The sequence below is a fragment of the Bubalus bubalis genome, chromosome 2 (assembly GCF_019923935.1).
Source record: "Bubalus bubalis isolate 160015118507 breed Murrah chromosome 2, NDDB_SH_1, whole genome shotgun sequence".
Lineage (NCBI taxonomy): Eukaryota > Metazoa > Chordata > Mammalia > Artiodactyla > Bovidae > Bubalus > Bubalus bubalis.
Window position 1 is genome coordinate 99,307,238 of NC_059158.1, and position 23,829 is coordinate 99,331,066.

At 43.1% G+C, this 23,829-nt stretch overlaps 1 protein-coding gene across 2 annotated transcripts in view; it reads right to left on the minus strand.

Annotated features, from left to right (window-relative positions):
• KIF5C (kinesin family member 5C) overlaps positions 1-23,829 on the minus strand; it is a 159,461-nt gene that overhangs the window by 30,866 nt on the left and 104,766 nt on the right. For both annotated transcript variants that reach the window (XM_006054098.4, XM_025276628.2), the window contains exons 13-19: positions 19,358-19,426; positions 17,550-17,756; positions 15,247-15,393; positions 8,596-8,784; positions 5,101-5,218; positions 2,349-2,425; positions 940-1,049 (exon numbers count right to left, since the gene is read on the minus strand). In XM_006054098.4, the coding sequence (XP_006054160.1) occupies positions 940-1,049; positions 2,349-2,425; positions 5,101-5,218; positions 8,596-8,784; positions 15,247-15,393; positions 17,550-17,756; positions 19,358-19,426 (917 nt within the window). The remainder of the gene's footprint in view (positions 1-939; positions 1,050-2,348; positions 2,426-5,100; positions 5,219-8,595; positions 8,785-15,246; positions 15,394-17,549; positions 17,757-19,357; positions 19,427-23,829) is intronic.

The window sequence follows — 23,829 nt, forward strand, 5'->3', positions numbered from 1 at the left end:
CTCCAACTCCAGTTTGATTCCTGTTTAACAGTATGATCTTAAGGAAATCATTTAGCTTTGATTCTGTATAGAAATCTTGTTTCTTCATCTATATAAAAACAGAAAGGAGGGAACCTTTAGTCTAGACTGGGGCGGAGGACATGGGGGCATGGAATGAACTGTATTTCAGTATATTTCAATATAACTGGTTTTCTTTGTTTTCCTCTTTTATTTGAGATATGAAAATACATTGTTCTGCAAAGGGACTCACTGTGCAAAAATGATAAGAATCCTCAGGAGAGGATCCTAAAGGTGCCTCCCAGCCTGGGGACTTGTGTTGATGATGTGGGAAGGTGAGAGGAGTGGGGAGGGGTTGTTACTGAGCAGGGGGTTTGTTCAGCAGCAGCTGCAACACAATGGCCTTGAGAAGGTGTCACTGGAGCCCAGCTGCAATGATGTCCTCGAGCGCAGACAGACACCCAACAGCGTGGGTCCCTAAGAGTCCACGTGTGACCTGGTGGCTCCAGGTTGTACAGACACAGGTATGTGTTGGGCGAGGAGGCAGCAGGAGCTGACGGTCTCCTCTGGAGCATTTATTAACCCAGCAGATCCCCCGAGTCAGCACCAAATCAGTTTTTTTCACACTCTCATAGGAACTCGTCCCCACCTACAGGGGCACATGTCTGTCCATGTGAGTCACCAATGTGTCCTGCTCTGCAGGGCACCAGGCAGGGCAGCTGGGCCAACCTGCCACCTGCCCACCAGAGCCCCCAGAGGTTGGACTCCAGATGGGGAACAGACCTCAGAAGCATCACAACCCAGCTTCCTGTGACACCAAGGCAGAGCCCAGCGCCCACAGGGCAGGGAAAGCAGAGATCTGGGCTAGACGCTATGTCCCTCCGGGCTGGCACAGGGCCTGTGCCCGCCTCCATGCCCTGCGAGTCCCCCGGGGCAACTCACTCCCGAATCTCATCGATGATTTTCTGCTTCTCCTCGATTTCATCCCGGAGTCTGGACAGCTGCTTCTGATGAGCTTCCCGGTGACTCTCCATCTGCTGCTCCAGAGCCTTCTGCAACCCAGGCCAGGGAAATGTGTCAGCTGCTGTTGGTTCTCAGCCCACGCTGTGCCAAGACTGGGTCGCTACCTCCTATCCCACCTCCCTCAGCTGTCAGATCCCCACACCAGGGCCCAGGACCTACCCTGCTTTATAGGGACAACAATATCCAAGGATCTGTTAGAAAATTGAGTAGTTCCCATGGGCAAATGACCATATTTCATGAGGAAAGGGTTTGCCTCACCTTCCATAGCTCGCCTGAGCCACACAGCTTCTCTCGCCAGGTCACCCTGAGGTCACTGACCTCTTACACCTGGTTGACCTCAGGCCATGGCACCTTTCTGAGCTGCACTTCTCCACCAGTAAAATGTTAATAATCTCCCGACCCTGTCCACTGCATGGATCTATGATGATGCTCCAAGCAGACCTTTCCACCAAAGTGATGTGAACCCAGGAGAGGCCCAGCCAGGTGAGGCAGGGTTGTTGGCCGAACAGCATGGCATCACTTCAACTATGGGACTCACACCCAGTGGAGCTTGGAACCGGCTTGTCAAAAACTATTCCAGGTGGCTCTAGTGGTAAAGAACCCACCTGCCAATGCAGGAGACGCAAGAAACGAGGGATCAATCCCTGGGTCGGAAAGATCCCCTGGAGAAGGAAATGGCAACCCACTTCAGTATCCTTGCCTGGAAAATTCCATGGGCAGAGGAGCCTGGCAGGCTATAGTCCATGGGGTCACAAAAAGTTGGTCATGACTGAGCAACTAAGCGTGCACACACACGCACACACACACACAATCAAAAGTCCTACATTTTCTCCTGTCTCATTTTATCCACCTAAAACCCTTATTTCCCAATCTTCTTTCCCACATTTCCATTTCTGTTTAAAATGGGACCAAAATAAAGACCCCTGTGCTTGAGATGAAAATTCAAATTGGGGGTATTTCTTTAAAAGATAGAGGGGAGGTGCTCCCTTCCATTCAAAAGAGGGGTGACTGTTTCTGCGGAGGCTGTGACGGCTGGCCAGCACAGTACTGGAAGGTGCACTCTCTCCCTCTTGCTCGTGAGTGGGAAGAGAAATGTACTGATGCAATGCAATTATTGTCTGCAGACATCTCAGCGGGCCTGGACACCGGCACGTCCATCTCACCTCTAAGTCCAGCCACCCTCTGAGAGCAGCTCTGATGCCCAGCCCCAGTCCCGCCCCCCTCCTTCCTACCTCACCTACACATCTTGGAAAGGAGCTGGATTTTCCCAGATGAAGGAAATCCAGTCCCAAGGCATGTGGGGCTCCTGGAAAGGGCTGCATACACACCTTCATTTCCTCAGCATCCTGCAGCCGGGTCAGATGCTCCTTTTCCTTATCCTGGAAGCTGACTTCATGCATTTTTTCTGTTTTGAATTTTAAAGGATAATGAAAAAGATTTAACTGGCAGGATTCCCATCCAAAAGTAAAAATTAAAAAAAAAAAACCCACAACAGAAAGGAATATGGTGAAACATCAGCTTATCTCACCAAGGTACCACCATGGAATAAAGGAACATGCCTCTGAAGGGGGACTTCTTGAATGTCTCTCTCAGATACCCTCCACAACTCAGGACTTCCAGCTTGTTAAATCAAGGCTGATCTCTCCAGGGAGACTGTGGAAGTCCTCCAGGGAGAAGGACGATTGGAGGGGACATGTGATCCAGGAGCGGTCATGCTGTACCTGACGGGGCTGCCACTCCATGCCCTCAGGGGACTGCTCCCCACCAGGCCTGGTGAGCCGCTCCTGCCAGTATGCATAAACGTGCATGGTCACCAACAATGCTCTCTGCAAATATTAGTGGTATTTGGATTCCTGCCACTATTAGAGTTTCGGAAAGAGCTAATTTACCTCCCATGGGTATTCTCTAAGAATCTGGAGCAGGAAAATAATCTAGGGACAAGCACAAAGAAAATAGCAACATAAAATAACTCTCTCCAGACTAAGCAGGAAGCCCACGCTGTGTGTTGGGGGCATGGTGCTATGTGATACCCCTCTGGGGAGGGGGCATCAGCCCCACCCTCCTCTTGGTCAGTGGTCTCGCCAAGCCCAGTGGACCATGGGCAGCCTCAGGTGGAGGAACCAAAAGGGTTTCCAACAGTGACATTCAAGTCCTTAAGTATTCTCTCCATTGTTTCACTTTATTTCAGTGTCAACTACAAATTGGCACTTGCCAAGGGCATTTGCCATCTGCCTCTGCAGAGACTGAACCCTGTGTTGCTGCAGCTGTTGACCTTCAACACGCCCTGAAGGGAGCTCAGGGTGGAGAAATGAGGCATTTTGTGCTCCAGGGAAACCGGTGGAATGGGGTTTTAGATAGATATTTTCAGGAACTGATTTCATGATCCCAATCCTTGCATCTCCTCATATCTAGAAAAGCACTAAATACCTTCATGGTGAAACTTAGCTCCTCGTGGCCAGCAGAAAACCTTATGTAAGATAAGTGCCTGATTATGTGAACTCCCCCTTCACCAAAATCATATATATTGACCTTCCCACACTACCTTGTTGGAGCACTTTCTCAGAGCTATCTGAGGTGCTATCTCCTGGGCTGCAGTCCTCATCTTGTCCCAAATAAAACTTAACTGGCAACTTTCACGTTATGCATCTTTTTTAGTGGACATCAGCTAGTCTTGCTCTGATTTTGTTTCCACTCAGTGGCACCAATGCAGAAGCCACTGACCGGAGGGAAAGCTTCTTTTCCACGTCAACTTTTGGGTAGAGCATTCTATTCCCAACATCCCTCATCTCATAAAGAAAACCTTACAAGGGCATAGCTGGGGTGGGTGTGTTATCCTTTTTTGTTAATTTACATTGCCATTTGAAGCAAAATGTATTTACTGAGCAAATAGACAATACAACAATAAATAAAAAAGGATAACATTGTCACCAATCCTGTTACCCTACTAAAACCATGTTCCCTTCAAATATTAATTTTATAGGCCTTCAAACATAAGTACCCAGTGATTTTTAAATGTTATAACCACAGTAAAGATAAAATTACATACTATGATGTTTAATCTAATGCATTGTAAATACTGTTGCTTGGTCTTCATGTATTTCATCTCCAAGATGAAAAAAAAAAAAACCTATTCTTTTAAACCACATACCATAGTTCATTTAACTGCTGGACATTTAGGTGATTTCCTTTTTTCTCACTAATATAAACAATGAATTCTCGAGAATTCTGCAACGAATATTTGAGATTTGAGGAGTAAAAGGTATGAAAAGTGTTAGCACAATTAATATGTATTTTCAAAATGCTTCCCAAAGGGATTTTACCAGCTTTCTTTGCAACTCATAAGATGTGTATTCCCATTTCACCACAACACATACATCATAAATCCTGTCCTGGTTTCTACATTTCCAGTCATTTCTCTCGAATCTCTTCTATTTATTCATATTTATTGAGTGCTTCCTATGTGCTGAGCACATTCTTCCACAAAGGGGTCAGGAGACTGCCTGGAAAAGGCAGAGTTTGCTCAAAGGATTCAAGATGCAGGGGAACCATGGCTGCAAGTTCAGAATTGATATTTAGAGCAACAAGACAGCATGGAAAGGCTGGAGGACTGGGGCTGGAATAAGGCAGAACCTGATTCTGGAATCCTCCCTTGGGATACAGCACAGTGGTCAGCCTCGAACAGGCTAGGGTTTAGCCACTCGGTCAATGAACGGAGCCACATTCTTAATTAGGATTAAGGACAGTGACAATGAAGCTGGAGATGCACAGAACCAGAGAAGCATCTGGCAGGTTGAATGGACAGGCCTTGGTGACAGAGTGAAGGCAGGAGGTGAAGAAGGGAGAGGATTCTGACTTGGGCAGCAGGGTGGACTGAGGGAAAATGCAAAGAGAAGCAGATAAGGGGTGGGGGCAGTCTTCTAGATGGTTCTCTACCCCCTACCCCACTCCAATTAGGCCACTGTTTTCAGTAGACATACAAATGGTTTTTTTGAGCAAAATTAAACATCAAGAGTCCAGCCAACTACAGTGTGTCTGATTCAGGCCAACCGCTGGACACCTGCAAAGTGGTCGATTGCTCACCCTGGGCTCGGAGCTTGGCCAGCTCTTCACTGAGCGAGTCCTGGGACTCTTCAAGCTGTCTCCTCTTCTGCTCCATGTTCTGCATGTAGTCCGTCAGGGATTTGATCTTGGCTTCGTGCTTTAAATGAGCAAACAGAAAGGGGGCTGTGAATGACTAGCGAGTGATTATCCTGGCTTGCCCAGGACTGTTCAACAGGAAACGCAACAGAAGAGGAGTTCTTGACTCCTCTGTTCGAGTCCCAACAGCCAAGTACCTATTCTGCCCTTGGCTTGGGATCTGGGATCACAGACTAAGACAGTCTTCTTTTTCCCATGTGCTTCTCTGCCTCATTCCCCTGCACATGGCTTTCCTTACCATGTCCTTCCTTACCATTTATTAAACTGAAATACCAAAGCCCAAGCTGGTTTTCTGCTTTGTAAAAAACAGAGTCTGCCGGAAAGAAAGGGGCTGGAAAAGTGTCAAGGCTGCGGTCTTCATTCTTTGAACCTGCACCTTTGGAGTTCTTCTTTGGAACTCAAGTATTATGTCTTTACACTTTCTGCCTTTTAAGCACAGCAATTCCTATTTCAGAGGCTTTGTTTCCATTTTCCTCTCCCTAGGAAGCTCTCCCCAACACCCTGCCAGACATGGGCCTGGCTGGATCCTTCTTACTTGGGCCCCAACATTTTCTTATAGCACCTAACTTCTATTTGATTCATCTATTTTTTTTTCTACTTGTTAGCTCCATGAAAGCATAGAGTTAATATATAATAATGGAGTGAAGGAATAAATGAATGAATGAGAGCTTGTGACTAAACAGGAACAGTAGTCACCTCGAGGCAGATGGAAATATGCAGACACCTCCTCCCCCATATCTACATGGATCATATTTAGGCAGGAGGACCCTGGAGATGGAGCTCTAATGTAATGAAATAACCTCTGGGAAATGGGACTTTGTTGGAGCAGATATTTTATAAGCATAGCTTTTGGTGACAAGGATGATTATAAACAAAGGAGATAATAGCATTTTAGCTGGAAATATTTTGTCAGGTTCCTTAGATCATGTCAGAAAATAGAGAAACAAGGTTTTTCTTACTTTTGAACCCCAGGCAACAATGACTAAATCTTTGGTTTTGCGTAAATTGTGGCCTAGTACAAAACAGCACCTAAGGGAAAACTGTATTTGTTGCTAATGCAGAAGGCACTGACTAACCAACATGGTTATTCTTTAACCCCAAACCATCCTAATGTTTTTGAGTCCAACCTCATACACCCTGAGTGTGTATCACCTTAAGATCTGGGCAACTGGGGCCCCAGTCCTGGGCCTGACACTTCAGAGCACCCGACTTGGGCAGTCCTCTGGCTGTACCCCAGTCTACCGAGCAAAGTTTTATGCCAAGGGAGCATGCCCACTTGGAACCCACATCCTCCTCTAGATCACAGTGAGTCTGGAAAACTAGAAACTCGTTACTCTAATGACCCTAAGGTCACCCCCAGGAGCAGCAGTGCAGCTTCCATCATCCATGTACGTAGGTTACATGACACAGTTGCACAGCTCCATCAGCTCACAGAACATGCTGAAGGGACCTGACTTGGACGTGGAGGCTGATGTGTCCAGATGGAAGGAAAGACAGAGGGCTTTGGGCTGCAGGGCCTCTGTCTGTGCGTTTGCGTTGGCCTTCAAATGTTAGGGACAGAGTGCTTCAGAAGCACATGCTCTCAGAGTAACAGGTGACCTGGAAATCAGACCTGAAGTGTACTATGCCCTAATGTTTATTGTTCTTCTTCTCAATTTTCATAAATTATAAAAATGTCAAAGAGTCCAGCAAATCCAAAAAAGTAGTATAAATTTCACCCATAAACCACTCTATCAACTATTTTCCCCCTATATTCCTGGTCTTATCTATACAAATGCATATTTTACCAAGTTGCAAGGTATAGCATAGATCTGTCACTTGGCATTTCCATTTTTATTTAACTTTATATAATTATACTTTCCAAATGACTAGGTTGCATACATTTTTGGTAAGAGCTGCATAATATCCTTCCATGTAACTTTATGTTATTAGTCTCTCAATAAATAGTTGCCTATTTTATTTTATTAAAATGAAAGTAATATTGTAATCAATATCTTCCATGTAAGTGCTAATATTTTAAATCAGGGAATGATAATACCATATGAAATGAAAATTTTTCACTTTCATTACCAATGAAAAATGCTATAAGTGAAATTACTGGCCAAAGTATACTTGCGTTTTTATGGGTTTTGATTCCCAAGGTGCTTTCCAAAGGGACTGACCAAATTATACTGTTCTCAACAAAGTATATAAATTTCACTATTACACACTAGCATTGACTAATCTCTTCAACGCTTCTTTGCTTACTATGTTATTTATAAAATGGAAACTTGATGCTTTAATTTGCATCTCTTAAATGATTACAGTAGGAGACGAGGCTGGAGATGGTTGTATGATGACACACTCCTATGTTTAAAAGCACACAGGATGAAGTATGCTTTCATCTGCTCCTCAGCACTGTCAGATGTGCCATTGCACGCTGGTATCTGCTCTCCCCAAATGACTTTAGCTATTTTAATGCCTGGACCGAGGCAGCGCGCAGCACACACTGGACCACTCACAGAGGCCTCAACCCCAAACACCAGCCTCAGGTGCAGGGCCAGACCAGAAACAAGGCTGCAGTTTTCTGAAACCACCATGCTAAAATGAAAATGCTTCCTAACGGACAGAAGAGTACCTTATCACTGGGGCTTGAAAATCCCTTCAAGGCTTTGAGTTTCCACACAAAGGTTTGAGTTCCAGCTCTGCCTTTCACTGGCTATCTGAGTCTGGACAGTATATTTACTCTTTCAAGTCTCATTCTCCTTATCTAAAAAGCAAGGACAGTCATAACACCCGCCTATCAGAATTCTTCTGAAGATCAAGTGAGAGAATGCAGGTAAAGCGCTTAACACGATATGCAGGGCACTGTAAGCACTCGGTAAAATGCTCCCTGCTACGGCTATCCTGGTAGTGGCGGCACTTTCTGCTGTCCCATATTAAACCGGATCTGTGGCAGAGACTAAAAGACCAAAGAACGCTGCCTTAGCAGAGAGGTGCTTTAGATGCCACCCAATCTTTCCCACTTTTCCAGGGAAGCCTGGCATGCAGCAGTCCATGGGGTGGCAAAGAGTCGGGTATGACTGACCACTGAACTGGACTGAATCTTTTCCACTCATTATACATCACTATCTATCCTACCTATCTACCTACCTTATTTATAAATAGCTAGATAAAGATATGTAGACACATCCCTTAAAAAAAAAGACTGAAGGTAATTCACGTAATTTGTACAACTAAACCTAGCCTTAAGAATAAGCCTGGCCGGTCACTGCCTGGGAGGCCATGGATAAGTCCATCAGTTGTCTCTATTAGGTACCATCAGCCTCAGTAAGAGCATGGAGGAAACAGATTTCCAGAGCACAGGGGTGTGACATGATGAACAAAGGGGCGGCCTACCTGGGAGATGAGCAGCTGGCAGGCTGCCAGCTCCCGCTCGCTGGCATTCATCTTCCTGTTGGAGTCCATCTGGGCGCTCTCTAGCTGTTTGCTGCGGTTCACCAGAGATTTGACCTCCGACTTCATCTTGCTGATGTACAGCCGGGCCATGGTGAATTCCTCTTCAATGACTCCGTTCACATCTGCCAACTGAGCACAGGAGGGAACCACTCAATGACGCCTACGATTAGCAGAGGTTCACAGGGCCCTGAAACCTGTCCATGGGGATGTCTGTGGATTTCTGGGTTAAGAATCCCTAATCACAGGACCACAAGCTGAGAACCACAAGTTGAAATACAGGTTCAATCCTACATTCTCTGAAACCTCGGATAAAACTTCAATTATTATAATCTTCAATTAACCAGGCTTTTCATTACAATTGATTTTCTAGAATGAAAGAGATGGTATCAGTAGCAAAAGATATTGAAATTGTAAAAAGAGATAACTCTGAAGAGGTGTTCCTTACATTTCTGGAAGGGCAGCAAAACCCAGTGTTCCTAAAGGTGATCCTGAGTCCCAAAAGAAATCATTCAAAACTTCAGTTATGTTCTCTACAGTCTGTTATCCAGAGAAACAGCAGTCTAAGAGCTTGAACATGTTTCTATAAGCAAAGGTTGAAGTACAGAGGATTCTCTATATAGTTCTCAATTAAAGAATCTAATGAACAGGAACGTGCTATCACCAGAAACACCTCTGGATGAAAGTCTTCCTGCATGACTTCTCATTATGACCAATGTTTCCTTGCCCCTGCATGCCTGCCCCTTCCAAGCACGCAGGAATCTCGCTTAGTTAAGATCACCTGAGAATAACAGTTTAAATTCACCTTTAGAAGAAAAGATTCTGACAACCAGAATTCTTGCACCATTTCATATTTGTTGTCTAATTTTCAGAGCTCTACAGGATACAAATAATGCATCAAGATACTTGGGATAGGAACCCATTTGCTGAGATGCGGAGATATCCTTGAGGAGCAAAGTAACTGCGAGTATTTTGTTTAACCACCAGAGGGCATCCTAGCACCTCAGGAGAAAACAAGAGCCCTCTCCAGTACCCATCCCACGAACAGAGGCTTCAGTTATTCTAAGACAGTGATTCCAACTCTTTTTCTGATGTTTCATAATACACTCCATCTGCCCACTTTTGTCATTATTGCTGTCATTAACTCATCGTATGACTATTTTCTTCAGTAAATATTTAAGAGCTAGGAACACGGAGTGGTCTATCAACCCTGAAAATTGGCAGCAGGTAAAAAGTACACTGGACAGGGCTGAGTGCCTGTAATCTGGTGTCAACCTTCCCCTAAAAATTCCCCAACAATGTTTCTAAATGTCTCAGGGTCAACCAACACAATGCAGAGTCCAGGTTCACAGCAAGAAAATCCACAAGTATCAACATCTGACTCCATCTTACTTGAACAGAAGCCAAAGTGAAAGTCACTCAGTCACATCTGACCCTCTGCGACCCCATGGACAGACAATACAGTCCATGGAACTCTCCAGGCCAGAATACTAGAGTGGGTAGCCATTCCCTTCTCCAGCGGATCTTCCAAACCCAGGGATCAAACCCAGGTCTCCCGCATTGCAGGCGGATTCTTTACCAGCTAAGCAACCAGGGAAGCCCCTTACTTTAATGGAGGTTCTTAATAATCAGTTACATTTCTGACTGCCAGTGATTTGCCTACCAATACCACTCATTACACTCCTTTCATAATCCAGTATCATGAGATAACAGATGAGAAAAGCCCACAATCTTTAAGTTCAGTTTTATCCTCGTGCCTTGGTGATCGGTCCGACATGGTACAGAGATGAGAAACTCATTCTTTAGCCTGACCAAGTGTGCCCTGTGTATTATCTTTCTGTATAAAGGTAAGGGGACATCCAGCTCTTTTGTGTGGAATTCACAACCTATACCAGCTCCTGGGGGTGAGAACATTGCTGAACCGAGTTAGGGTGTCGTGGGAAGGGAGCAAACACCTCCTCCTCTAAGATGTTCTTCAGCTGAGGGCACGTTGTGTTCTGTGCCCAGGTGACATCTGAATTGGAGATGAGTAGAGAAAAAAAAAATTACAAAAATGGGCATTCTCCAAAGTGAGAACTGGGTATTTCTTCCCTCAAACCAGAACCATAACTTCTGAAGCCTATACTTATTCTAGGAGGTCAAAAACGAGATTTTGAATCTACGGCTGATGGAAAAAACAAAACAAAACAGCACTCCAAGCAAATATTAACTGAAAGGTTTCTTACCACTTACGAGCTCATATATGTAGTCATATAAGTTCAGAGTTTTTAGTACTTCCAGTATACTGTTATTTTAAAAAGAAGAATCAGAGTTTGCTGCTGTAGGATTATTTAATAACTCTCCTCTGGGTCTGACAGTGACTGAAATGTATGTACTAGACCATGAGGCCCAGTGTGGATGGCTAATTCAGCAGAAGAGACTGCCTCCCCTTCCATCTTGCCTGTATAGGAATCACCCTCACCCACATCTCTGGAGCATACTGCAGTCACCCAAGGTGCCGTTCCTGGGCCAAGTAAAAGGCAAGTGAAGTGACTGTTCACATCCTAAGACCTAAAAAGTCATTTGTGGTTGCTGTTTAGTCACTCAATTGTGTCCAACTCTTTTGTGACCTCATGGACCACAGCCTGCCCGGCTCCTCTGTCCATGGGATTCTTCAGGCAAGAATACAGAAGTGGGTTGCAATTTCCTTCTCCAGAGGATCTTCCCAATTCAGGGATCGAACCCCCGTCTCCTGTGTCTCCTGCATTGCAGGGAGAGTCTTTACTGCTTGAGCCACCAGTGAAGCCCTACAAAGTCATAACGAGACTTAAAAAATCCTTATTAGAAAAAGCGTCTAGAAATGTCAATTTTATTTACAAGTGCAGCACAGAGCCAAGGAATGATAAAGTTGCTTCCAAGAGGCTGAGGAGCAGGAGGGGAATGAAGAAGCAAGCCCTCTTGGAGGTGAGGACCCCAGCCACCATTCTGTGGGGACTGGAACTCACACCCTAGCCCCAGCAGACCCGAGGCTGTGCTGAAGAAGTTGATGAGAAGGGAGCTATCAGTGATGAAGGCTGACTTCAGGCCCAGGATCCAGAACGGTTTTATCTGCATCTCTGGTCCATCCACAGCCAGGTCCCTCATGGAGGTGGGGCCCAGGGTCTCTGTCACCTGCTTGAATTTCTTCATCTCCATCTCAGCTAGACCTGAGGTTGGAAGAAAACTAGGCAGCTAATCCAATCCATTTCGTTTACTCAACCTCAACTTGTTATTCTGCTTGTGGCTAGAAATCTGGAAATCTCTGCCTTAAAGAAAAACCGGTGACATTGGAACATGAAAAGAAGAGGCTCACAAGAAGAGGCTCACTAATAAACCTTGATGAAGTCAACACTAGGCTCATCTTGTCATTTGCTGCTCTCATCTTGTTTTGTTGACTTAAGTATTGCCTGGACTCTGAAAATGCCCCCAGACATGACTGAGCTGGAGAAATAAGAGTTCTTCTGTTTTTTTGCTGTTCAGGCCTGCTGTATCCTAGAACTGAGGGCTGAGAGAGACTCCAGCAGCCATCTTTCCCTCTCGCCCCAGAACACCACCAGGGGGACTGAATAGGATTTTTAGGAATAAAAACATAAGATCACCAAAAAAGATTTCCTTGATCTCATTTTTTAGATCAAAACAATTATATCAACTGAATACTCATCGCCAATAAGAAAAGTATCTGTACCCACAATGATAGATCTAAGAAATATACGCATAACTCATGCAATTCCTGAGCTGACCATCTTCAAGATAATCTGGACTCATTCTATCATTTTACAAATTAGGAATACAAAACCCAGATAAATAAAGTAACTTGCCCAAAGTCACATAATTACTCCCCTTTAACGCTCATTGCCATGATGAATTTTTTCCTTACAATTATGAATTAAATCATAATTGTAAGGAAAAAACAGAATAATTAAGAATATGATGCTATCTAAGTAAAAGTTATCAATGAAATTAACTAGCTATCAATGAAATTAACTAGGGCATCCAATGTCTGGAATTCAAAGCTATCTTAAAAATATTCAAAGTACTTAAAAATAATCTCAATCATACTTCATATTCCCAAAGGTAAAGACTCTTTTTTTTTTTTAATTCCAAAGCACCCAGACACTCCTTGATTTCATTAGCATTTTTCATCAGCTCTATTTTAGAACTTGGCATAAAAATATCTTCCTTTATCATTATCAGCGGCAGGCACAAACTTCCCATAAATCAACTGCACCTTCATATTGCAAGGACCATTTAATCACCCCAAACTCAGAAGTTTATAGCTCAACACCAACATATGCGTCTAAAAATAAATCCTCAAATATAAAATCACCGAACTGGAACTTAATAGGGTTAATCTTATAGTATAGGAGGATTCTATGCTAAAATTAGATTCATTTGCAGTGATTCATGAAATATTCAGTTACAATAGAGATTCTATGAAAGAACGATTGGGTATACAAGAGGTCATATGCTCTAAACCTCGATCTGTTATACCACCTAAGAAGAGCTTTCAGTGGTTCCCAGAAATGTCCATAAACAAAAGTAATTTGGGGAGGCCTGTCTAGTATTTAACAATCCCAACTCAAAACCTGAGTGTTCCTCCAAAGCAGTCTGAAGTATAATTCGGCCTTTTAAAGGCTAACAGGCTAAACTCCAAGAATTTGGTTTTAACCTTTGGGGTAGAAGTTTAATACTATAACACTATTCCCTGGCTTGGTAAAATCCACACATGTTTATCAATGGCTACTCCACAGAAGGTCTTGAGTTCATATAAACCTACAGTAATTAACTGAACAACAACAACAATCATCAAAATAGTATGGTACTGGTATAAAGATCAGATCACTGAAATAGACCAGAGAGACCAGAAATAGCCCCACATACTTTCGAAGGTGGCAGACATGCTCATTATCTTATTGTGGGGATGATGGTTTCATGAATGTACACATATGTCAAAACTTCTCAAACTGTATACTTTATGTGCAGCTGGGTCTTCCCTGGTAGCCCAGTGGTTAAGACTCCACACTCCCAATGCAGGGGGCCCGGCTTGGGAACAAGACCCTGCATGCCAAAACTGAGATCCTGCCTGCGGCAGCTAAGACCTACCACAGCCAAATAAATAAATACATGCAGCTTATTTTATGTCAATTATACCTCAAGAGAGCTATTTTGTTTGATGTCACTCTTATTTTTCCAATGTCCTGTCTATTTTGTGGCAAATTGTTCTTGATTGATAGCAGTATTTACTCTCGTTTCCCTGTATTCCTAAACTCATAGACAACTTTATGCCACGTCCCTTATAACCTTGCTATCAATGGCACTAATGTACACCACCCCAGGGGTTAATCATGGTTGGTTTAAGCCCATTGTAGTAAAACTATTTCTCTTTGCTCTCCCAGCTTCCCTTGCAACTTGGGGTGACCATGTGACCCAATTCTGGCCTTTATAAAGTATAAGGGGATGCCTATTGGGGATTTCTGGGCTATAGTTCTCTCCTGGATGAAAGCTGTCCGGCTTTACAGCCCGTCCTGCCTCGGACATGATGATTGGTGCTACAGAAGCTATCTTGCTACCAAGAGACAAAAATCTACAGGTGTGAAAAGGTCATAGGCTGAGGAAAACAGAAAGAAAATAAAGACCTGGATCCTTGACATTGCTGAGATCCTGCACCAAAAGTTGCTTCTAAAACTTCAAGAAGCATAGGAATGACCTGGGGACTCTTGTTAAAATGCAGCTTCTAATTCAGTAGGTTTGAGGTGGGCCTGAGAGACTCTAGTTAGAACAAGTTCCCGGGTGAGGAAGATCACAACCTGAATAACAAGAGTCTAGACTTCTTATACTGTGAATAATAAATGTGGCTTTATTTTAACAAGCCACCGTTAGAATCCTCTAATTTCCAGCTGAAAGCTTTCCTAATTCATACTGATTGATTGGGGACCTTCATTCTGTTGTATTTTCATAGAAAAGGAGAGGGCTTCCATGGTGGTCCAGTGGTTGAGACCACTTTGCAATTCAGGGAACATGGGTTCAATCCTGGTCCGGGGGGATCCCACATGCTGCAGGGCAGCTAAGCCTGTGGGCCACAACCCCTGAAGCCCGTGCACCTGGAGCCTGTGGACTGCAACCAGAAAGTAACCCCTGCTCACCGCAACTAGAGAAAACCCACGCACAGCAAAAAAGACCTAGGACAGCCAAAAATAAATAGGTAACTTTAAAAAAAAAAAAAAAGGAGAAACATTTCTGAGTAGAACTTTTGTTTAACCTATCCAATCCCAAAGTTCTGTGACACTGGCACGTAATTCTGAGGACTAAACCAACTCACAGAAGGCCAACCAAGACTTGAGGACATTTCCTATAATTCAAAGGTAATTTTTCTTTTCTCCTCCTTAACCAAAATAATAATTCACTTAGTCACTCAACCAGCCTTTCATTCATTCACTCAAATATGATCAAGCACACAGCAGACGCAAGACACCGTGCTAAGCACTAGATACTTAGGAGAATAAACACAGACTCTGCTTGCTCAGATTCGTGCCATTACAAGAGAAGATAGAGAGGATAAAAGAAGGGCTGGCTTACAGTCTTCACGTCGTTGGTACCAATGATTCCTCCTATCTCCCCCAAATCCTTCAACAGCAGATTCAGGATCTCGGTGGCCCTTTTCTTCTGATGATTGCTAAGCTCCTGCAGCTGGCTCAGTTCTCTCTGCGTGGTTGTCAGTGTAGTCTGAAATACACATTTTAACAACAGATTTAAAGGGCCACCCATCAATTTCATACACACAGTGTCATCAAGAATAACATCACGTAGGGTGGAGTTCTTTTGTCCTTTCATGTAATTTCGACAGGAGTCCTTTTAAGCCAAACTACGGTATGGCTCTGCATTCTCTGATAAGAAGAGGAAGTCGTCTTGGCCTGATATGTCATTTGTCTGCATATCAGATGATAATTTCCAGGTCAGTGGAATAAGTTATTAAAAACAAATAAAGCTCAAAACCAGTCCTTATGTTTATAATGTGTAATCACATCTAATCCTACCTACCAGATGTTCTGTTTCAGTCCACATTCTTCAGGATACAAACATACCTGCAAATGTCTCCTCCTCCACTTCTAAACAAACCTGCTCCCTGGGACCACTTCCAAATTCCCATCTGACTTGATAACAGATGGGTCTGGAAGGCCCAAAGGGACATTAATGAGTTTAGACAACAACCAAGAAAAAGTCTTTCCATCTTCAAGTGAACCAGAACTGGACACTCTTCATCACATTTCAAATTTAGTCTGGTTCAACAGGAGATGGCTTCTAAATATACATATCAGAAACCCCATTTTACTACCAAACATTAACAAATTCATCCCTTTCCCATTCTTCATGTATGCTACTAATATGCATATATTTTTAACTACCTAACTTGACAAACTCTCAACATCAACAAATTTGCCATCTTTTGGTTTCTTGGTATTAACGTAGCCAAAAGAGAAAATAATCTGCATAAATTATGGAATTGTAAAGGTTAATGCAAAGACATTTATGTAATTCTTCCATATGCAACTATTTTACTCGAGTATTTCTTGATAATCAAACTAAAAATAGTATTCTAAACTAGTCTAGTAGTACTTTGGTCTGACAGAAAATAAAACTTGTATCATGGAAAATGTTTCATTGTTTTGGGAAGCAAATATACCACAGACTAGTTAAAAAATCTTGCAGAAAACAGTAAGCCCCGAGAAATCTAAGTCTCCTTCTTTCCTATGTAACTTCTGCTTTGTTTTTCTATTTTTCATTTTTGTTTTTATTTAGGCATTGCCACTGCTTATTTCATTTTGTTTTCAAAATCCACAGAAGCAGTAGTTCCTATCTTGGGAAACATTAAAAAGCCTTCCTACATGCAGCTGAATATATGGAATAAGCAGCGTTTTCCATCCACAGCATCTACGGTCAACAGATCGGCGCTTTTCTGCACCATCTGCTACTTCCCCTTGCTGGGAGGATGGTGGTTTTCCACCAAGCAGAATGGGCACAATCCCATGATACCAGGCCATTGGACTGAGGTGCCAAGGGCAGCTGGTTACAGCCACTCGGCTGCCCACCACCCATCTTTCAAGTAAAAAAAGCAAAAATGGACATGTTCCACCAGCAGCCGCCTCACCAAATGCTCACTGGCCCTCTGCCACTAGCTCCCTGTGCAGAACCAGCAGTATCTCTCGCTGGGAGATTCTGAAAATTAGGAAACGTGCAGATCGAAGCACTAGCTGAAAAACAGGACAACAGACAAACCAGGACAGCTAGGTCCTAGGCGAGGACAAGCAGCGCTGGGGAAGGAACGGGCTGCATCAGGAAGGTGTAAACAGGAAGAGTGAACTCCATGCCTTGCACACTCCCCGTCAATACAATGTTTGGGGATTTATTTGCTTACACTGTAGCATGATGAACAGGTCCACGCTAAGTGTTTTATGTAAACTGTCACGAACTCCCATACCCTGAAAGGAATATGTTACTATCACCATTTTTACAGATAAGGAAATGAACACTAAAGTGTTAATGTCTCGACTAAGGCTTAACAGTTGTAAAGTCAGATTTCTAACTAGGATTTTTCTGGCTCCAAAGTCTGCACTTTCTTGAGTATCCTATAAAGCATCACTTCTGGTGTTACAAATCCCCTAGATAAAAAGCAGACCTGACATGAAGATCTGGGGCAAGTGGACAAGTCACTTACGCAAACTATTTCAATTATTGGAGGATTCCACAGAAGGCATCTGTGCCTAACACTGAAAAACCACTCAGCCAACTGCCGTGCTATGCCGTGTCTTGTCAGTAAATATCAATAGAAGTACAGGAATGGCACCCGAGGAAGTCCCGCCCCCACACACAAATGCTCCAACCGTTTTCTGGGCCAGCTCGTCTGTCAGCTGCTCATTGGCCCTGGTCTTGTCCTCCACTTCCTGTGACTTCTGGTCGTAATTGACAGCCAGCTCCTCCAGAGCCTGGAGAACTTCTTTCACCTCATCTTTGGCTGCCTCATTTTCAATCTGGAGACGTGTCAGCTCCTCCTGAATCTTCTCATAGTCTCTTCTCGTGGAAGCTAAAAGCTGGGGAAATTAGATGACATGGAATTGGTGACACTAATGTTCAAAGGTTTATGTTCAGTGCTCTACCCAAAGATTAGAGAAAATAAGTTGAAACAGCTCAGGATAACTACAAACCATACGCTAAATGAAAAGACAGCATGTTGTCTCGAAAATATGTTTTTCTTTCTGTTTCTTTCGTATTTAAAGCTGCATAAGCTTAATTCCAAGAACTGATTACAGATCAAGAATCACACTTTTTAGCTGACTGGCTATTCCACATGTTGAACAAAGGAGGAGGAGTAATTTCCAAGGACTATAATAACACTTACATGGCTTTTTACTATTATCATTTTTTCACATTGTAAACTGGTCGATTTCAGAATCAATCAAAACAGTATAAAAGAGCAGTCCCTAATTTTTCTTAATATTCATCATGGATTACAGAAGAGTTTGCCACCCACATTAACACTAGTAAAGTGAATGACTTTACAGATACTTTCATTATTTTTGTGCTTACTGTATTTTCTGATTTGCCTATAGTGAACAGATACTGTCTTGACAGTATAGAAAAATAGTAAAAGTCTTCACTGTAACAAAAAGGAAAGCTTATCACAGCAGTTGTACCAAGCTGGAGATGCACAGCAACAGAATGGGAGGGAGAGGGCAGGAAACGCTGAACAAATGGAAGACTCAACTATAGTTAAGAGGAAAATCAATTAAATATGGTTCCTGCCAAGAGAAATGTTTGCGCAGAGGGCATAATCACTGTCCTAAAGAGATGAAGGGCAACAAAGAGGAAGAGAAGAAAATGGTGAGAGAGTGTGTTACATCTATGAGAGGGGTGGGACTGGGGCCATGAACCATAGCCACTTGCTACAATTGTATCATATGAGCCAATCCATAGCAGTTTAGCAACAAAGCAGAAAACACCCTAAAGCACAAAAGAGAAAACATACTTAGGCCCTCAGCAAGGGAATTACTAACCATCTATATTTGATAGATTGGCTACCTGTTCTTTGCTTAGGTTACTGTTTGTAAAATACTTGGCAAAAATACAACATAATAAAGACATCTACTAGAGAACTGAATGCCATCCAGGGACAGACTGAAAAAAATTTGCCTCCTTGTAAGTGTATCACATATATACTGACACAGCGCTTGGACACCTATTTTCTGTTGCTTTCCTCTTCTCTACATTCTACATTTGTTCTTTGAGTATTTTTTTCCCTACAAGACAGCACAAGAATATGGTATATATCAAAGACCTGAGTTACCTGATTTGCAAAGGCTGAAATGGAATGAACCAGGAGTGCTGGGCCCTGGGTATGAGGAAGTAGGATCTTCCTTGCCCCACTACCAAGCTCCTCTGTCTCTGCTCTTCATAGATTGTGTAGCAACCAGTTACTTACTCTCAAAACCCTAGAGCTCTACCAAGTCAGACATTTATTTCCTAAATTCAGCTAAAATCAGCTTTTAGCAGCCACTGAAAGGAAATCTACCAAGAAATTTCCACGATTCAGTGACTTTTTTAAAAAAATTCTTTGCAAATTAAATTTCTGGAATAGCTACAACAGACAGTCATAAAAGAACTTTGCAAAAAAAAATTTTATTGCATTCTTTACCTCATCCTGATCCAACATCTGTTGCTTTAGCTTTTCAGCCAGCTGGCTCTGTTGGTTAATTTCATCATCCTGAAACGAAACATCATGTTTAATTTTTTTTGGTTGGTTATGTCAATTTTGATAGTCTGGTTTCTCGATGGACGGCAGTCGGATACCAGGATGCCAGCTGTAAGCTTGCTAATAAGATGAAGCAAATGGTGTGGTGCCTCCTCGCAGATGAGAGATTGGTTCAAATACCACTTCACCCACCTTTCTCAGCCGATGAAACATTTAGATATTCTGGGGAAATCAATATCCTCCACATTCAACTCAATTCCTTCTCATCCAGAAATCAGCGATGTAGGGCTTGGAAACTGAAAGGGACTCTGGAGTTATCCCTTCCAACTCAAAGATGTTAACAGTGAATTCCTAGCTCAAAAAATTAAGGCGTGAATCTCTAAACACTTGTACTGTAACAGGTATGTGTCCCGAACCTTGTCAAACACGTCCGTGAGTGGGAACACTGCCATGTGACGGGTGAGAGAGACCAGTATTTCCACTTCAAACCTCTTACTTAGACTAGGAAACATTTACTAGAGAATTCATCTTTGGCATTAGAGAGCTGCCTTTGATTAGGAGCTAAATTTCTTACCAGTCTGAAAAAACCTCAAGGAAGCTGGCATGCAGAAACATGACTGCTTCGTTTCTGGTGTGTCACTGAAGTGGGCAAGGATCTCCCCACAGACTAGTCCGCTCTTCTTGCTCTCAGCTTCTGCCACTAGGTGCTGCTGCCACAAAAGCCAGAGCTACCGCCTCCCACGGCCCAGGGTAAGCATCTCCGCCTCTCCCCTCCCTAGACGTGGTCCAAAGCGGCAGGCGGCCAGCGCCTAACCGCGTGAGATTCAGTTTTGGTTACAAAGGTGTTCATGAATTCAAATGAAATTGTGAAGCGCAGCCTGTGCAGAAAGACAGCGCGGCTTCCCACGTGCCTCTCCCTTAGGAGCAAGAGAACATCCTGTGTGACGCCGCTTCTGGGGTCTAAACCCCGAGCAGAGTTCAGTCCAATTCAGTAGTCCTGTGCTCCTCTTTGTGCCAGGAGCTGCCCAGGTGTCTCCACCAGCAGCCCCTAAGACACCTACCTGTACCGCCCTGTCCTCCTTTTCCAGAGTGGGGGTTAGAGGGTAAATTCAAGGGCCTGGGTTGCAGGACCTCAGTTTTCCCCAGGATACTCTCCTGCCTGTTCGGTTGTGTCAGTTCATCCACTTAAATCAGGTTAACCAGTATCACAGCCTGATGCTTTCCACAGAGCAAGAAAATTCTAACCTTAATATTATGAGAGCTGTGTCTCCTTTTCCTTTGTACAGAACATCTTTTGGGCTTATTTCTCTGTTCAGGGAGATCGTGTTTCTACTGAACTTTTTAACACCAACTCAACTATTTTATATATAGGAAAATTCAAATGCCAGAATGTTTTCTGAAAAGTGCTTAGAAATCTAATATCCATGGACTAGATCCTAACAGCTGGCATCAGGCCTGTGTTAACAGGTTCTAAGAGATGCACTTGAATGTATAGATACGGACTCCATAGCACATCTTACCCCGAAGTTTTGAAAATTTTTTTACAAGTTAAAAATTCTTTAATGGTTCTAAAAAATACTCATGGCTTTCCTCTTGAAGTCAGATTTCTGGCAGGAGAATTAGGGAAATTATACCAGAGTAAGTGAAATCTCTCTCTCTCTCTCAAAAAAAAAAGTTATTTCCCCAACTGGAAGACTATTATGTTGGACATATTTTCTCTTCTACTATATAAACTTTGAATGTCAGTTACCAGGAACAGTTTTAGTGTTTATGTTCCTCAGCACACAAATATTAAACAACTTAACATGAAAGACTCAAGAAGTTTAACGTGGAAGAGCTGACACCTCTTCCCCGGGACGTATAAGCAATGGCTACAAGTGATATAAATCACGAGAGACAGAACAGTGGCTCAAGCGCTTTGTTCTTATACTGTGTTCATTTCAAAGCCTGACGACGTGGGCTCGCTCCTGATGGGTGAGGGGCTGAGAGGCGGCTATGTTTGAGGTACCATGAGAAATCAAGGGCCCTTAGCCTGTCTGGAAAGGATGACGACCAAGGACTACATTATAACAACATGAATCGCTTATGTCAGAGACATTTCCAAACCTACACTTACCCTTTCTTAAGGAAACTTCTCTAAGGAATTAGCATAGTCTGTTGTGGGTTTTTTTTTTTTAATTTTCAAAATTTTCATTTTGATGTGCTGTGCAGTCAATATCTATACATTCAAGCGCATCTTTTAGAATATGTTTATACATGCTCACTCTGATGACAATTGTTAAGATCTGGTCTGGATAATGGATTAGCAGGCACTTTTCAGAAAATATTCTGGTATTTGAAATAAGTGAGTTGTCAGTAGGTTGCTGGTCACCCTTAATGACAAAGATGTGTTTGTTGCAATGGTGCTCAGTGAAATGATTCAATGAATACCATCAGTTCAACTTCTATTTACACTTAATTCTGCTCTGCCATCTCCATCAGTACAGAAGCACTGGAGAGGTGATGGGGAATAAGAGACAGTGCCAGTGCCAAACTGCCTGTCTTAACAACTCTGCTCTCAGCCCACCTCTGCACCACCACCCTCGGATACCCCCATCATGTGGCTTCTCCCTTAAACAAACAAAGGGAGAAGATAGAAAAGAAAGAAACTAATATTTAGTGAGCATCTGCTATATCCTAGAATCGTTTACTCCCCGGTGCAACCTTCTGAAGTAACAGATGTGAGCTCCATGCTGCAGATAAGAAAAACAACTTCAGCAGATGGGTCATGAGCCCAGGTCTCAGCACTGTTAAGCCACGGGACTGACTCTAAAGTGGCTGCTTTTCCATCACACAGCACTGCCTTAGAAAAGCACCCGTCCTTCGACCCCTGGAGGGGCAGCACAGAGGGACAGAGTGGGCAGCGGGAAGGAGAGCACATAGAATCTTCCTTCCAGCACATTCTAGACAAATTCATTAGGACTGACAAGTTCCTCATTTCAAGGGCTGAAGCCAAAATAGGATGAGCACTGGACTGGGAGTCAGAAGATGTGTAAGCTCGTTGTAGCTCTGCCACCTCCAGGCAACGTAAGCCGTCTAAGCGCCCTGGGCTAGCATCTTATCTAAACCTAGATACTTTCAGTGTTGCCACTAATAATCTATGAAGGTGCCCTGTCCCAACTCATGTATTCTTAAAAGTATCAAACCATCAACACCATCAGAAGCATGAAATAGCTTCTAGAACGTTTAAAAGGCAGACAAATAAAAAAATGACACCTGTAAGACATACCCAGGCCATCCATGGGTAGAGATACAAATGGCATGACAAGCTTTGGTGTCCCCCCGCCAGGCTGAGGCTTTGGGGCTCAAGTCCTTTCCCAGATCTCTCAGCATCACCCTGTGATGGACCACAAATGCTAATCTCAAAATGTATGCTTACCAGAGTTTTCAAAACATATACTAAAGGAAAGGAATATGACAGAAAATGTCCTAGGCTGAGAATTAGGAAGCAGAGCACCAGGGTCAGCTCTGCCAGCTACCAACTGAAAACTGCCAAGGCCTGACATTGCCTACATTTCAGATGCTGAATTCAAGACTCTAAAGTTTTCTCAGATCCATGAAAAATCCTCATGCTACAAGGGTAAAAAGATCCCAGTTCCAACCATGTTTGGTTTCTACTCATAGAGAACAGAGAGCAGAATCAGGTTATCACCCCACATCCAGGATTCTTTGGGGACATTAAAAACAAACTCTTCAATTCTAAATGAGAAAAAAAAATTGCAATATGCTTCAACAATAACATGTCTTTGGAGAAACAAAAAAAATCCACATAGACTGCTCACTTACTTATTAATCTCCCTTTTCTCTCACTTTGTTTGAGGTTTTACATAAAATACCTGGGTAGAAAGAGAAGGGTAACAGTATGTATAGTGCCTAAAAAGTAATTAATCCAGCTCTCACAGCATGAATATCTTATTAAATATGTCACCCAAAGGGTAGGGTGACCCCAGTTTAGCACTGTGGTTATAATGCAAACTCCCAGCACCACAAGCACAAAGAGAACCAGCTTCCTTAGGGCAAGCAGTCCCATTTCCCTTGTAAAGGTGAGACCAGACTCTGAGCTTTACTCAGAAGAAAGAGGCTTGTAAGATTAATGACAACATTAACATAACAAGCTGTTCTACCCAAGCCAGAGGTGTCCCCAAGCACTCTGAGCTGAACCACAGCAGGAAAGATGAAATCAGATTAAAAATATCAGCAACCCGGATGAAATGAACTGAAAGGATTTAAGTATTCCAAGGGCAATATGCCAAGGTCATGTGAAACATCAATTTAATTTCCTTTGCCTCTGGGATTCCTAATCTGACCTTCACTGGGGATGAGTGAGACAGTGTTCTCTCTTCCTTTATTCCAGTTTGTGCACAGACAGGATTCTC